The following is a 17,135-nucleotide window of genomic DNA, read 5'->3' as shown; positions in this document are numbered from 1 at the left end:
TGGACTGATGAAGTTAAAATAGAACTTTTTGAAAGCAGTGAGTAAAGGTATGTTTGGAGAAAAAAGGGGGCAGAATTTCATAAAAACTGTTAAACATGTAAGTGGATCAATCATGCTTTGGGCTTGTGTTGCAGCCAGTGGCACGGGGCACATTTCACAGGTAGAGGGAAGAATGGATTCAGTTAGATTCCAGCAAATTCTGGAAGCAAACATCACACCATCTGTAAAAAAGCTGAAGAAGAAGAGAGGATGGCCTCTACAACAGGACAATGATCCTAAACACACCTTGAAATCCACAATAGGCTTCCTCGAGAGGCACAAGCTGAAGGTTTTGCCATGGTCTTCACAGTCCCCTGACCTAATCATTAAAAACCTGTGGATAGACCTCAAAAGAGCAGTGCATGCAAGACAGCCCAAGAATCTCAGGGCTAGAAGCCTTTTGCTGATACAATGGGTGAAAATACCCCAAACAAGAATTGAGGCCCTGAAGTTGCCATTGCTGAACCTACCAGACTTCATTGAAAAATACAGTAATTTTGTCATCGGTAAAACACGCTTCACTCAAAGTCGACAGACACAAAATGAAGCTTACACGGCTCAGCTTTCCACTGTCCCAACAATCACTATCCAGGATTTGGTTGAAATAAACCCTTCATTCACCCAGCTAGATGTGACAATATGTTCACTCAAATATACACTAAAATGTTTATTTAAATGAAGTCTGGTGGGTTTGGTGATAGTGATTTCAGGGCTGTTTCTGATTAAACAAAAAGGATCTTACTCTTTAACAAAAAGGTCCATGTCTATAGGGATTCTTTTACATAATGTTGTCCAACACTTAGATTGACAATCTGAGCCTGCCAGTGGCAAAAACAAACATAAATACAAACAGAATCAGATAAAGAAGAGACTCAAGAAATGAGATACTTAAAGGGTGAATCTGATATTTTCTTACTTCAAGGTGGCTATGATATTCTTTCTTTTGATTCCTAGTCTCCAGCCAAGCCTCATAAATGCTCATCTTCCATACCACCCAGTTTAAACATCCAGTGACGGAGGAGACATTACACAGCTGCAGTTGCACTGTTGCAACTGTGACAGGTAAACTCACCTCTGTGTGCCGCATCAGTGGAGGTCTTCTTTACTTCAGGCAGGGGCAGCGAGTGTTTCTCCTCAGATTTCTGTCAGCAGCTGGAGGTAAATATGAGTTTGTCTGTAGGCTGATGGATCTCAGTGGTGAACCGAAATGTTACATACATGCTTCTGTCAGCTAAAGAGTTTATGATATCAGTATCTGAGATGGCTGGTGGAGGGACATTCATTTCAAGTCACTTTATCTTTTCAGTCTCATTACAGCTTTACGCTGTGAAACCAGACGTGTGGAAGTAAATTCACAATTGAATATAAATATAATATAAATTCATATATGAATCAAAAAATAAACACAACCCCACTTCCAAAACAAATAATTTAATATATTATGTATAATAATTATATACACAGGTTAACTTAACAAGGCTTTGTACAACTGTTATAAAATTGGTCCACGCACAGTCACCCACGTACATAAAGTACATGCACAAGGGCACAGATAGAGAGAAGGACAGACTGAGTCTAGATATGATTAAGACAAACATGGAGTCTGGTTGGATGACAGTGGTTGGCAGTACAGTTTGGTTCAGCTCCATTTAATTTTTTTTTCTCTTTCAGACTTTTAATGGGAGCAAAAATAGTGAAAATGTGAAAAGGAAAAATGCAAATATATCACTCAGGTAAGACTCTGTGGTTTTGGATTTAAGGAGGTTATTAACTCACTTTCAACTGCTCCCATGACAATACTCTTAGTAACACTGATATTATGTATTAACTGAGCCTCACTGTTGCACTAAGTGCTGAACATGTCTTGGCTCCATACTGCTGATATTGTACAGTTACCCAAATAGAAAAGAGAAGAATTTTGGCATGACTTCGCATAGCTGCCTTGAACACTTTGCTCCTCTGAAACAGGCATTAACTTCCTCAACGCTCTGGCACTCCTCTCCCCACATGCACAATACACACAGGGAAGCACAATAGGCTTGTGTTGAACACTTAGGGTTTGCATATTTTTATATGTCACTGACCCCATGCATGCATTTTTTTAGTCCATGGAAGCTTTAGCATAATGCCCGAGTCATGTCATCCAGAGAGAGTGAGTTGTTTTGCTCCCACGGATCGATGAAGTTCCCTGTAGATCCACAGGAGGCTTTGGAAGAGCTTCTAAAGGGCTGAGAAGTAAACTGAGGTGAGGTTTCCTCTGAATTAGCGTACTGTGCTGTACTTAGGCCGGCAAGTGAGAGTGCATATGTGATATTTGCCCACGTGGATAAAAAGCAGCGGGGGAAGACACCAGCGTGTACAGCACAGTCGGTTTGCAGTGAAAAACATGTGGCCGATGACTGCTGTGGTCTTTGCTGGTGAGGGTTAGTTGTAACAGCAGCAGCCGGGCTCTGGAGTTGAATTTCAAATGTCTGATATGGCTTTCTCTTGTTTTTAACTCCTATTTTAAATTTACAATTGAAGGGTTTCATTCCAAAACATTATTTCAGTGATACATATTTAAGCCCCTGTGTGTAGGATTTGAAAACTCCTTACTGTGGCACCATCTTGTGGCTGTATGAAGAATAGCATTGTAAAACACTGACTGCACAAGAGTTTCACAGATTGTTTCAAGTCCAACTTAATCAGAATCCTTTAGAGCCCCACTCAGGGCCTTCAACATTGCTCAGCAATCACCCGTACTTCTCTTTTTTGATGGAGCTCTGCATGTCAGTGTATGACCTTCTTTTCACTTCAACATTTTGCATTCTGCCTTATTCACTTCTTCTAAAAAAAATATTTGCCATATAGCTGATGGTGAAGTGTCATGAAAAGTTAATGGATGAAAGCTCTCCAGGTGAAAAGTGTTTCCAGTTATAACGCTCTAAAGGACTAGGTTATTGGCCTGGCATCACCAGATCAATTTGCAAATGCAAATTAGTCTGCAACTTTTCAGTTTATGTTCGATTTCCAGGGGGCGTTATCAATGGCTGTAAATGGTCGTGACGTAAATCGTGATGTAGCACTGAGCAATGAACAGACTACAGTGTGCAGAAACAAGCTGTGATGGTATAGCATCAATATGTCTGTGAACGAGTGTTGCTGTTTTCACCATCAAATATACCACTCCTCTTTACTAAGCTAGGTTGATGCTCACTTTCCTGTGCAAGCCAGAAATAACATCTTTATCTATTTTGCATTAAGCAAAAAGATTCCATAAGTTGTCCGTCACCTTATCAAGGACACCCCATAACAGATTAACAACTGTTTTTCTGTCATCTCTGTCATGTCTGGTGGAAATGTGTTTGAAGTGGAGGGGAGCAAACGCATCTACCAGAGCAAATGAAAACATGAGTTCACGGATTTGTCTGGTTCCCAGACTAACAGTTTTAAAAATGGCAACATTTTATTGCAAAATCTATTCATTTAAGTGGAACTGTTGTGATCAGTGGTTTGTTGGGGTGAAGTAAATCCTTGAATCTTCAATACTTGAAATTGCACCTGTGACCAATAGCAGAGAGATATTGCAGAGTTGGAAAAGTCCAGAACACTGGAAGCTACTGTAGTTCATTAACTGTGTTGCACCATCCACTTAATTCAACCTCTCCTGCTGGAGGAAAATGCTCCACGAACTGTGTGTCTTGTCAACTTTGTGTCCTGTCAATTAGCAAGCTACCTAGCTCAGAGATCCATTGTGACTAACACTAGTGTGCATGTTGCTAGCTGGTTAGCATGTTAGCTTGCAAGCTACAGTAGTTCACCAACCTGCTTCTGCAAGTAAACATCATCTCACCAAGCTTCTAGCACCACCTATTTCATTTTGACTTTGCCCTAATGATAGCAGTTCAAGCTCGGACTATGTGTACAACAGATGTGTAGAAGCGTAGTATGTAAACATGTAAGCGAAAAATCAAAGGATCCCACGGGTATTTTTCCTGAGAAAGGTGATCAGATTTTGGTGAAAATTTCCTGGAAATACCAGGATCTCAATTTGCAGTGCTCAGCCCTAATGTTCTTTTCAAAATATAAAACAACATGGATAATTACATCTACAGTTATTTTGTAAGTAAAGGATTAAAGACAAATAGCTTCAAAAGTAGTTGAATAGTAGAATTTGTGTGTTAATTTCAGAGCGAGTTTCACATTTTTCAAATGGGGGTTTACTCATTTTGGAATGAAACTCTACAACTGCATACAATGTCAAAGCATTCCTTATCCATGAGATCACATCTCTAACTTCAGTGCCATTAAAAAGCCAAGAGGGAACAGTCACAATGAATATCCCTAAAGCAACATGACACTTGGCTTTAGAAGCAGTGACAGGTGATCCACTGTTTGTGAGTAAAGGGCAGGTACTTTGTAACTGCATTAGTAGATGAAAAAGTCTGGTTAAACCACCACTGTGTGGCGACGCCATGCTCTCGTCTTGTCCCGCGGGTCCAGGTTTGATCTTCTCATGACCACAGCTTGAGATCCCGGGGATGTCTGATCTATCCATCCTGAGGAAGAGGAGGAGAGAGGGAGAGGATCCTGGGCAAGATGAGGGAGGGGACCTATTTGCTGAATTGACCCGGGACCTACAATTGATCCCTGAGGAACCCCAACACATCCATGCTGGCCTGGTGCTCCCTCAATGACTCTGATCACCTCCACCCTCTCTGCTCTCCATCCTCTCACTCTGTCCTCACTCCTTCCCAGCTCAAGATCCAAATTCATGGAAACAGCCCTTGTCCTCCCACCTCTGGTCTTCCTGTAGCGGACTGGAGCTGACTGGTTCCAATCTGGCTGTTGGGTCCCATAAAAGCTAGAAGCCTGGTAGAGGTTGGGAAGCCTGGTGGGGCAGATCCAGAAAGGGAGCGTGGGGTGTCCTCTGGCCAGATTGTGAGGCCTGAGATGGGAGGGAGGACTAGCCACGGTTGGGGGTCTTGTGTATGTGGAATGGATCTGATGGTGTGAGCAGACAAAACTTCTTGGACGTTGCGGTGCATTTCCCGGCGAGGTTGTCCTCCGCCTGCTCTCCCTTTCAATTTTTTTTGCACCACTGCCTGTTCCATTCGTCACATCCTTTCCAGCCTCTTCCTTTCCAGCCAAGGACTCTTTTCCCTCTGTGGTCTCTCTAGCATTCATCCTATTTTCCTTTTCATCCCTTTTTTCTTTTTTAGGAATGGTATGTTCTTCCTTGACTGCCTCTTCCTCTCTTCTGTCCTCTTCCTCCTCCCCTTCCCCTTCCTCTCCTCCCCTGAAGTTGCTGGCTTTGACTGGCTCGTGGTCGGAGTCTTCGTCTGTGCTGCTGCCCTGCAGGTGGGTACTGGGGCATTTTTTTCGTTTGCGGGTCACAGCAGAGATGATGGACATGGGCAGGAAGTCCTTGGCATTCAGGTCCTTCTTGGAGAGCGAAGAAATCTGAAAGGTTCAAATTCCAGTCAAATGATGGTCACACCATACTTGATATTCCAGAATCCATTATCCTTTTCCGAGAATATACAAATAAAAATGTCTTGCTTACCTTTGACTTAAGTGAATCGCTGGTGGTGGAATCTATTAGAAAGGAAAGATGAGGATTAGAACCATGTCATCATCAGACAAGTGTTGGTAGTAGTGTTAGGAGTGGTACAAAGGCGTGACATCTGCCTAATCACAGCACACACTACCAGTACTGCAACCTTTCAGGAGAACTCCAGCCATTATCGGAGGATTTGTCTTTACAGTCAACTGCAGTTTTCTCTGATTTATTCTAATTGTCAAAAATGGCTAGAGTTTCCTTTAACGTCATCAAGACAGAGCAGTGATGGTACATTGGTGGCACAACATGACTGATGGAAAGAAAATGAATGGGGAAATAAATGCAAAGGAAACACCAAACACAAACACACAAGGAGAAAGACCTGGTCCTACCGAAGAGGCTGATCCACAGTCTCAGCTAGAACAAGAGTGAAGAAAGGTCAGAAAAAAGAGAAATTGAGAAAAAGTAGGAAACATCATGAGTATACACAGGCAGAAAAATAACAGCTGGAGAAGAACAGAGATGTATTGCGAAGAAAAGACACTGAGCTCAGTGTCTAAAGCCTTGTTTCCACCAAGCAGTCCGGATCAGTTCGTTTCATACGTTTTCTTTTTTGTTTGTTTGTTTTTTTGCGTGTCCATGGTTAAAAGTTGTGGATAGAACCAACAGAACTGTTCACTTCCATCCCGTTTTTTGTTAGCCCTTTTTTGAGGTACAGAGCACACTGACCTGATACTAAAAGGTTGAGCTAGAAACACTCTAGTCCATTGATTGGTCAAGAGAGAGTCATCACTTGTGCTCAACAAGGACTCAATGCACAAACCAAAAACCCACTGTTAAAATATCCTGTTGATTCCAACACAGACTTTAAATACTCTAGCCTTATCTTTTTGTTCCAAAATAGTCACGCAACCCTGTTCTGTGGACAATCAGTGAGGTGCAGATGTTCCTCTGCATCGCTGTTGAAGAGGAAATACAGTGAGAGCTGGATGGAGCAGAAATGTGACTATTACATCAGTTAAAACCCCTCCTACATTCAAGAGTACCATCTGTGGAAGAAACTGGAAGCAACTATTACACAGGGGCAAGTAAAAATTGACTTTGGCCCGACTTTGCCTGACTGGGCAAGTGAAAAAAAAGCTATTAATGTTGAACCCTGCACCTTCATCATACTATCAGTTAATCCAATAAATAAGTTGGATTCTCTCAGAGTGAACAAGTATCTCTATGACAATATGAATATGACAGATTAGATTATGACACTTCCTTACCTGATGCCTCTCCTGGCATGCCTGGCCTACCGATGTTGGACAGTAGATGGTCAATGTTGGGCACAGGCTGCATGTCCCGCTTATCCTCTGGGGCCTACCCATACACACACACACACACACACACACACACACACACATCCAGAAATGCACAACCATACCCAAAATAAAAGTGCAGAGTACAAATGAGGACATCTGAGTGCAAACAATCCCTGTATTCATGACACACTCGGCTCTTTGCACTAATAAAGCCACCGCTGTAGTCATACCTTTTCTTCCTTATCGAGCTCTCCGTTAGTGAAGAACCAGTCATGCTGTTGAAATAAAACAAGTATCCCCGACATCAATTTAAAACACATAACGAGTCAAGAATGGTGCACTATTTTTTGACTTGAAGGAAGCAACTATTGGTTCTTACGTGGAGGATTAGTGTCTCCACTATTTTGTAGCGATCAGGCATGTGGGTGACCATGTCGGTCATATTGTCCTCTGACGTCCTCACCAGAGTGGGACCAAACACCAGAGCCAGGTTTCTTGGCTCCATCTGGAAATTATATCAAAGTTACGTTCATGTCTGGCTCCATGAATAACCAGGACACAAAAATCTAGCTGCCTATTACAAGGGGTTGGATTACCTTATTCTTTTCAGAGTGATCGGCCACCTTCTTGAGGTGACCCACCAGGAACTTTAGGGTGTGATAGTAGTGATCTGGGAGGTCATGGATCTGGATAAAGAAGAGGATAAAAAGGTTGATTGGATTTTAAAGTGAAACAGAGAGAATCTAAGACAAACATATTTATTGTTCTATATTCTGCTGCCTTTGATACACACCAGTTTCTTCATGGTCTTCAGTCTGTCCTCTGCGTCCTCTATCCGGTTGGCATCAATGAAATCATTGTATTTGTCTGTAGACAGAGAAGGCATATCTATATTACTGAAAGACTGTACTGAAAAACATTTGTATGGTCATTTCCACATGCAAACAACAGGCAGAAATAGGGGGAAATAATCCAGTGGCATCCCACCTTTTATATTCTATACTACATACATTCATTGTGAAACATGTTATACTTCACAATAAACAAATGACTGGACGCACCATCAGTAAACAGCGGCTCAGGCAGTTTTCGGAAGAACGATTTGAGCAGGCTGCTGATTACATTCAGGTCCTGCCATCTCTGTGGACACAGAAAAGGTTAAATTAAGAGGGCTTAATATTTCCAGTGCAGCATTAAAAAAATGACACACCTTATCTAAGAAAATGGTTCTTGGTACAAAAATACTGTTAAGTATGACATCAGCTGACATGTTAACAGGTTTAAAAATCTTTAATTCTGTGTGATTAAATATGTAAGCCTTTTGCCACGTATCCTGCACACCTCTTCAGCAGTGTTGATGTCCATGCCTTTGTTGAGATGCTCCTGCAGGTTGGATACCATAGCGTTGTTCCCCGGCACCCGGTAGATGCCAGTGTATTCCAAGCCTGTCTCCTCCACCACACCACAGCACATCTCCACGATCAGAGGGACAAACTGTGAAGAGATGGACAGAGATGGAGGGAGGGAGGTGCAGACAAAAAATAAGGGCAAAATGGTGGAAAACAGAAAGAGGAAAGTAAGTGTGGTGTTTGTAAATTCTACTTAAAGTGAAGCGGCTGGATACCAGTCCAACAAATCAGACACAATTCTACTTAAAGCACTGAGATGATGCTGTATTCTAACATTCAAATGACACCCTTAGGCATGTGACAACATTGCTTCTACAAAGGCCCCTGCTTATCAGGGTCCAAAATTAACACCTGCCAAGTGCCAAATGCGGGTAGATTTTCCTTTTGGCAAGTATTCATACCAAAACAGTCATGTATGAAAAAAACTGTGCTAAGAGTCTCTACCACGTTTTAGTGTTATTTAGGGGTACGCTGCTCTGCTGCTCCTCTCCTGTCAGTGTCGGAGTTTCAAGACACACACAGACTACTGATGTGTATTTATGCGCTTCTAAACATCCCCTACTTAAAGTTTGTATCCAACAAAATACCTTATTATTTTAATGAAATGTACTAAAACAAATGTATATGTGAGATAAAAAGGCAATTTATTATTTTAGCAGATTAAAAAATGAGCTTGGCCAGTGGATTTTTTTCATCTACCAGTCCTCTTGGCCAGTGAGTCAAAAAGTGAATTTTGGACACTGCTGCTTATCTTCCAAGTATGTATGTCACTAGTTAAAAAAGTTAAAGTTAAAAACTAAAAACTAATAATGACACCATGATAAGCTAACAATTAATCTCACAATATTAACTGGAAACCAATGCTAACTTAAGTAAGTAAAGAGTCAGTTCTGACCTCTGTTCCACTTCTTAAAGTTCATCATTCAATATACTAGATGTAAAGTGTCCACTATGTGGTTAGTGTTCTCTTTTTGTCTACATATGACATGACTTTTTTAGACAGAAGTAGAATTCATGCTATTTTTATGCTCTGAATCATGTTGTTGGTGTATTTGTTCATCTTTCATCGGAAACCACTGTAGGCTTACTTTATGGTTGACAGCAGGCTGACAGTCCTCCAGTCGCACACCAAAAGCCTTCGGACTGCCTGTCTTCTTGGCCTTCTTCATGATGTTGATGCCCCACAGTGCCTTGTTGTCATCTGCACGCGTGCGCACACACACACACACACACGCACACATGGTCACACATTCAAACTTGGTATTTATAGCCACATGGAAAAATAACTTTGTACGGACACAAAAAATTGACTGTTTGATAACTGGCCAATGGTGCTAGCTGCTCTATAGCACACCTAAATCAAATACAGGTGTTGGGGAATATTGGTTTTGCTAACTGAATGACGTGTAAGTGTGTAAGATGCCTTGTGTACAAAGCAAGAGGACAGGAGGATTGAAATTTTGACCTCTTGGTGACATTGAATGTAAACTCAGAGTATCCCCAATCTGGACACAGACTGAAACCCTTCACGTATACGAACAACAACATCCCAGTTTTGCCCTTTTATAGTTGTAAGTTCACTTATCAGAAACTAGCAACCCTGTGACTTTGGGACACATTTTTATTGTCCATCAATGGCATTTTTAAAATGTACATTTATTGTACGCTGCAACGTGTAGTTACATTTCTGGAGAGGTGCACGTCAGGCTATGACATAGGTATGGCACTGATTCAGTGCAAAAATAGAAATCCTGCCAAATGTCCTCAAATTCTAGAAACTGGCCCCTGGCTTCCTCTCATTTGCAAAATTGGCCCTCAGGCAAAGCAAGTTGAGTAGTCCTGGTGTAGGAGAACTACAGTGGCCATGGATGGCCATTTCTAGAGCCAGTGTTTGGTTTGTTTTTTGAAACAACATGGCGGACTCCGTGGAACAGGACCCGCTCCATATGTAGCTATAAACCGCTCAGTCTGAGTCTGAATTCTTTGTTACAGGTCATTTGACACTAATAAAAACATAGTGAAGAATATTATATTCCATTTCTGCCAATAGTACATGTATCATATAAAGTATGATGTATAGTATGAAGGGAGTCTATTTAGTTTTGCAGGTATTTGGTCATAAACCAAAGTATCGGACAAAATGAAATCTTGACGTCATTTTCCATTCTTGCTAGCATGGCTAAAGAGTCAGATGCCAATCTCAGTGTGTTTACCTCCCTACAGTTATCATTTGTTGTTTACTGGCAAACGCAGGCCAGAGTCATGTTTGTACCCACCGGTTCTGGGGGCTCGGTTCACTGAGGTGTTGTCAGTCTTGGCCAGCAGGAAGGGAGGCATCATGCGATGGGCTCTAGGAGACGAGTCTGGCTTACTACCTGTCAGACTGTTCCCAGTGAGAGAAACAAAGACAGGTGAAGATAAAACGAATTGTGATTAGAGGTTATTTTTGAAGGTTAGGTTTAGTAAAGATTTCAGTAAATAAAGGGCTCTCTCAGGTCTTAATACCTTTAACAAATCTCTTTATGACCTCAGGTTTATGGTAAAAAAAAAAAAAAAGAGACATACGCTTTTATTCTTAGTTTATTCTAGTTTTTGGAAACTGCCTTCAAAGTTATTGTCTGTGACAGGCTTGGAGCCCAAAGCTATGGTGACTCCTAATTATACAAAGGGTAAGGGACAGTTGTGATCAAGGCTTTCTGCTAAATATAACCCAGCGTGCTGACCTGTGTTTTCTGTAGTCGTTGAGCTTCTTGTTGATGAGAGCTTGTCTTGAGAAACCAATCTCCTAGAGCAAATAGAGGTTACATATTAGTTCAGTATGTGTGTGTTTGTGTAAATGCCATAAGATTATCTGGGTATGACGCTCTAACCTCGTTGTCGGTCTTGCTGTTCTCCCTGATGACCTTGATCCAGGCCAGCATGTCATCCCTGTCCTCGGCCTGCAGCAGGTACTCGCAGAAATCTTGCGTGGTCAGCCTCAGGGTGTGCTTACGCTTGGTTTCACTGTAGGCGATGTCGATCAGGCAGCCGCGGATGCTGATTGGAGGATGCTCGTCTTGGCTGGGCCCCGCCCCTGCCCCGTGAAGGACGGCTTCTCGCTTGTCCTTGTAGAGGAAGAGCGAATGGGAACGGAGTACGGAGAAGACCCGCTTCCATGGTCGCATGCCACCCCCTACTTTCTACAATGACGATATATAGAAACAAGAACACAACATTGAAAAGACCAAATCAATGTGACATCATGCTAAAAACAACAACTTCCGAAATATGTCAAATTGGCGTATTTGTTGATTTCTGTTGTCTTTTTCAACTTTAACTGTAACGTTTCAAGATATATATAATTTATAGTCCTATGTGACATTTCTGCTGTGTTAATTTACATATTGTGTTACCTTGTTACAACTTTAATAAACCCAATCTACCAGCAGAGAAACTCAATATCAGTTTAAGTGTATGCTATCGTTGGAATATTGCTCCACTTTATCTTACACACTAACCAATCGAGACAACAGTAGGCCGGCAACTCTGGTGTTCTCCCAAGTAAGATTACTGTTTTTGTCAGTAGAGTCTTGTGGCTTTATGCTTTCGATCCTCGTCGGAAAGGGCTGTATGACGGCAATGTAAAACAGTGAATATATTCTAAATATAGCATACATTTAAAGGTCTAGTGTGTAGGATATAGTGGCATCTCATGTCAAACTGCAGAAATCAAAATTCTTCTGTGTGCCAACCGTGTAGCAGAACTACTGTAACATCTACCTGGCATCTGTAAACTGTAGCCTTTACTCTGTTTTTGCATCATAAACTGAGCTAACATGATATTATGTAAGTAGGCATCAAATGTATACGTAAGACTATTTTACAAATAATTATAAAATTATTGTGACTGAGTTTTTAATCATCTCACGAAGCTTAATTAGCTAACTTTAGCTAGCTATAGGTGATTAAGTCGCCCTGATAGCTCGGCTAAGAAAATTGACAGCTGTTGAGTAGAAATGAGGAATCTGCTTCTGTCTGAAATCAATGACCCGTGTTTATAAAACTATAATGATTTCCACGTAGTAAATCTGCCACCATTATTATTGTAAAATGCAGCTGTGCTTTAGTAGGATGGAGAGCTTGAGAGGTGTAGTGACAGTGTTTATGGAGGCATCAGTTTTCTCGGAGTGTGTAAAAGCAGTGTGTTGTACCTTTCCCTTCTCTGTGAGGATCTGTTTGTAGTGCAGCCAGCCTTCCTTGCGAACATCACTGAAGGTGATGGTTCCCAGTTCAGAGGTGGAGTGGCGTTTGGAGCGGGCCTCCTCCTGGGCTCGCAGGCTCTCCAGAGACTGAAACACAGTTTATGGGTGTTATGGGCTGCACATTAGATGGTGTTTGCTTGGTTGCTGGAATATGAAAATAATAGAAATATAAAGTACATGGATCGACGGGTCTAATGATTACAACTGTGTTGAACACTCACCCCATCGGTGAAAAAGCTCTTGACCCTTTTTGGTAGTTTGCTGTGGAAGAGGAAGCACACAAGTTAGAGAAGCAGCACTTCTGAAGAGTTTCAAAGGGGTTGCTATGGACAGTTGTTTTTTTTTTCTTTTTACAGAAATCACAGGTGAGCAGCTTTAGAAGAGAAATATATATACTAGAAGTAAATAGTAAATATAAATCAAAACCAAAATACTATATAAAACCGTTAAAATTCCACAAAGTAGAACAGAGATTATACAAATAAATTTTTTAATATGTAGCTTTACTCTTTAATGGGAATAACTTAATAGTACATATCACAGATGAATACTGTAAGTGCCACTCTGATTATTAAAGCTTTCTTTAGTGTAACTGATGTTTGTCAGTTTTGGGGAACTTTCTATATAGACTACTGGAACAAAACAAACTAATTTCTGGGACTTTAATAGGCCTGTTTTAGTAAAGAATGCTGCTGTGAGTTCTTACGAGAATACTCGGCCTTCTTCCCTGAAGGTGTTAAGACCCTCGTCACAGGACTTGGATCTCTCAGTGGTGATGGCCAACAGGTAAGAAGAGCGGCGACCTTTAATACTGCCTGAAGGGAGAGAAGACAAGTAAGACAGGGAAAGAGGAGGAGGAGACACAGAGGGTAAAACAATATGCAATGTATGGTAGTGACATGTGAAATGACAACAAGATAAGTGACTGAAGTGATTTGTTGTGAGAGTAACATTAGCCAGACGGATGAATTAAGGGGTTAAACATGTACATACTGCATATTAAAGGAATACCATGACATTTGGTTTTAGTTCAAATTTTTGGATACATCTTACTCTACAATACTAACAGCATGCACTGTCCCTTTGTTATCAGGCACATTTAAATGAAAATTAAGAGAATGTATTGCCAATGTATTAAGCATACCATGAGGACAACACCTTTAACTCTGAAACTTTTTTATGATTGTAGCATTTTTCAAATCATTTTGATGCCATATAACAAGACAATCAACTATGAGCCAAGACGGGTTTTGGGGGCGAAACATACAATCATAAATAAAATCTTAAAATTCTGTTCTGTTGCATGGCAAACACTAAAGCTACAAGACAAAAACTAAAGACTAGAATTTGCTGAAACTTAATAATACATTTACTTTAAAGGGGACCTATTGTGTTTTGCTTATTTTCTGCCATATGTTATGTTACAATGTCGCATGTTCATATTAAATGTGGCCAAAATTTCAAATGAGGTAATTGTATGTAAAAGTAATCCCTGTGAGCAAAAACCTTAGGCTTCAGATGGTGTTAATACTCTTTTTCTAAACTTTTTTCTACATTTTGAGACAAGCTGACATCAGCTCATAAAGGATTTCTTTATATGGTGATTTGCTCCAGGCATGTCACTGCCAGTGTTTACATTACGTAGCCTACACATGTAACTACATGTTAACGTCAAGGAGACATGTAATCTTGGTTGCCGATATTGTTATTTCTGTCCAATTTTGATTCATATTCCTGTTGCGTTTAGGAGCTTTTAGTGGTGATCTCTAAGGGAGAAAATGCCACTATTCACAGTCATTCCCTGGCTGCAAGCATAATGCTACATGTAGCTACATGCTAATGTCAACCTGTAATCTTGGTTGCTGATGTTAAGATTTTGGTTTAGAAGCTTTTATTGGTGATTTTTCAAGGAAGAAGGTGCTGCTATCCTCTGTACACCCGCTGTGAACGTGCAGAGACATTGAGATGTGGAAGATCCAGAAACGCTGACCAATAAGAGCACACTGGGCTTTTTCAAGAGGGGGGCTTAAAGAGACAGGTGCTAAAACAGACAGAGGGTGAATACACGTGTTCCAACACAGACAGTATGAGGAATATAAACTGTGTTTTGGTCACTAAAGCCTGCAAACATGTTCTACTAAAAGCCCAACCAAAGTATGAACCCAAAATTGAGCATAAGAGGTCCCCTTTTAGTCATTTTCGTTTTGGACAACTGCGGTTACTGTGCTCCCAACTGCAACAACAAAGCATTCTGAATTTTTTCCAGCTCTGATTTGCATTACTGATAGTGTTTACAACCAAATTGATAAAAAAAAACGTGTCTATATTAAAGAGAATGTAGAATCTCATTAAAAGAAAACATTCAGTGGTTTGAATGAGTGGTAACAAATACTTCTGGAGCGATACCAGTAGAAAGTGCCAAAGTCAGAGATTTTCAAATTCTACACACAGTGGCTTTAAGTACTTCCTTATAAATAGATGAATTCTTGGGTTCAGATTTTGTTCTCCTAAAAAACGAGGGGAATTCTTCATTTGCAAATGTCACTGTACTCCTTTAAGATGAGTCTGAGGCTGAGGCTAGACAAATATATCAGTGTGCCAAAATAAAGGCATTACATAACTGCTTGTCATTTTGATTCAAAAACATTGGCCGTGATGTTTGGCAATGTCAGTAACAGCATACTGGAGAACATACTGTATATTGGCCTAGCCTTGTGAAGCCTTCCAGTATTTTGAGTGGGTGAGAGAGACTCACTGCAGTCCTGAGAACGAAGTCGGACAAAGGGGGAGATGGAGGAGAGGGTGGGGGAGACACAGGTGGAAGTAAGGGTGGCCATAGTGGAGGCCTGGGAACTGGACACAACAGAGCGGGCTGGTACATAGCAGGCCTGTAGGTCAATACTAGGGCTGGTAGGTTCATCTGCAAGTCATCATCACGGGTGAGCAACAAGGGATGAGAGATGATTAAACACACTGACAGGACAAGACAAGCTAAGAGTTTCCACAGGTGGTGTTTAGGTTGTTAGAACATCTCTGTGAGGCGAAGCAGCTCTGGAGGCAGAATTAACCTTGATGGAGAACCAGTTTTTCACAGGGAACATAAGCTACCTGACAAACCTGAATGCAGGAACAGACTATGTCAAAGAATTTAATTTGAATTCTAAGGCAAATTGCTCTCTGTATATTACTCTTTGTGAAGTTTATGATGTACTTAACTGGAAAAAATAAATGAACATTTGAAGAACATTTTATTGTGTAAACAATAGTGGTGTCAGTTAGATTTGTTAAGGTCAGAGCTTTGGAATATTAAATCATCCATCTTTGGTCACTGCATCTTAGTCTTTCCTGTCCTCAGGTGTGCATAAACTACAGGTTTAAAACATCTTTTTAAAATACAAAAATGTGACATTATCGGTTCTTTCGTCGGAATCGGATGTTAGAAGCTCGTATTTATCAGATTTTTGTATTGTCTGAAAAAAAAAAAAATCCATATCGTATATACCTAGTATCAACAAGTCTGTATATTTTCAGTTTGTCAGCCTCAACAATTTTCCTCTCATACTCTTTTCCTTTTACACCAAGCTTCAGTCTACAGTTATGTTCTTTGGCCTGCTGAATGAACGTTTAAGATTATTTCTGACCCCAGAGAAGCTCTGTTTCTCCAAAATGTTTTCACAACTTCAACTCCATCTACTGTTGCTTATTTACAGTATACAAACATTGGACATGTAACAACTCAAAAACATTCATCAGCATAGATTTAAACACACAAAAAACTAAGGGCCAGATCCACAAAGAATGGATTGCTCCTGCTAATAGCGCCACAAAAGAATTTGCTCTAATCACATGCCGGCGCTAACACGCCCACAAAGTCTGGCAGCTGAGCGCAATTTGCGGCACATGGCCCTGCTGATGGATGACTGTGAGAGCCCTGAGACGCCTGCAATGGGGTTCTGGAAAGAGCCAGATGCAAGAACCTGTAGTGTAGACACTAGAGGTGCGCGGATGGCTGTAAAACCGCCAGATCGATCAGGTGATAAAAATGAACAATCTGATTAATGACGGATGGGTTATGGGCGGGTGAAAATAATAGCCTAATAATAACTTTTATTTAAATCGCACCCTTTAAAAACAAAGTTTACAAATTGCTTTGACAAACATTAATGAGGGGAAAATGTATTGCATGCTCTAAAATGTGAAATGAGCCTACTTGTGTCGTGTGCAATATAATAGGCCCTCTATATCATCATGCTTATATCCCGCTAATAAATAATGTATGATTGGCTAGGCAAGCGTGCTCTTTAAATGTGTCATGTGGAAGGGTTTATTTAACACAGTGATCCCCGCAGCAGCAGAAATGAGTGTCTCCTCATTAAGAGTGCCAATATGCGCCTTTACGCACGAAGTAACGGCGCCATTTTATTGATTATTTTAATGTCAGTCAGCTGACGGGATCGGTCATCTGATAATATAAACATGCGGGTGCGGGTGGATGCGGGTCTGTAATTACAGAAAATTAATTTGCTCGGATGGGTGGTGGATGGATGATTGATGGATAGATGCGGATTCGGATGCCGTCAGAGCCCATCCGCGCATC

General features: G+C 40.9%; 1 protein-coding gene across 11 annotated transcripts in view; it reads right to left on the bottom strand.

The window, feature by feature from the left end:
- Positions 1–1,454: 1,454 nt before the first annotated feature.
- Positions 1,455–17,135, bottom strand: part of LOC125880955 (rho GTPase-activating protein 23-like) — a 93,445-nt gene continuing 77,764 nt past the window's right edge. For 6 of the 11 annotated variants that reach the window (XM_049563815.1, XM_049563813.1, XM_049563807.1 and 3 more), the window contains exons 8-24: positions 15,234–15,458; positions 13,245–13,353; positions 12,760–12,799; positions 12,488–12,625; positions 11,168–11,476; positions 11,021–11,082; positions 10,574–10,680; positions 9,386–9,498; positions 8,230–8,382; positions 7,950–8,028; positions 7,682–7,755; positions 7,485–7,574; positions 7,268–7,393; positions 7,119–7,163; positions 6,853–6,946; positions 5,585–5,616; positions 1,455–5,481 (exon numbers count right to left, since the gene is read on the bottom strand). In XM_049563815.1, coding sequence (XP_049419772.1) covers positions 4,468–5,481; positions 5,585–5,616; positions 6,853–6,946; positions 7,119–7,163; positions 7,268–7,393; positions 7,485–7,574; positions 7,682–7,755; positions 7,950–8,028; positions 8,230–8,382; positions 9,386–9,498; positions 10,574–10,680; positions 11,021–11,082; positions 11,168–11,476; positions 12,488–12,625; positions 12,760–12,799; positions 13,245–13,353; positions 15,234–15,458 — 2,810 coding nt within the window. In that variant the 3' untranslated portion in view covers positions 1,455–4,467. Of the gene's footprint in view, positions 5,482–5,584; positions 5,617–5,973; positions 5,999–6,852; positions 6,947–7,118; positions 7,164–7,267; positions 7,394–7,484; positions 7,575–7,681; positions 7,756–7,949; positions 8,029–8,229; positions 8,383–9,385; positions 9,499–10,573; positions 10,681–11,020; positions 11,083–11,167; positions 11,477–12,487; positions 12,626–12,759; positions 12,800–13,244; positions 13,354–15,233; positions 15,459–17,135 lie in introns of all 11 variants that reach the window. The other 5 variants (XM_049563811.1, XM_049563812.1, XM_049563818.1 and 2 more) reach the window with 3 other exon arrangements.

This window comes from Epinephelus fuscoguttatus, linkage group LG20 (genome assembly GCF_011397635.1).
Source record: "Epinephelus fuscoguttatus linkage group LG20, E.fuscoguttatus.final_Chr_v1".
Classification (NCBI taxonomy): Eukaryota; Metazoa; Chordata; class Actinopteri; order Perciformes; family Serranidae; genus Epinephelus; species Epinephelus fuscoguttatus.
The sequence above is the reverse complement of the archived record's forward strand: the minus strand, read 5'-3'. Positions and strand labels throughout refer to the sequence as shown.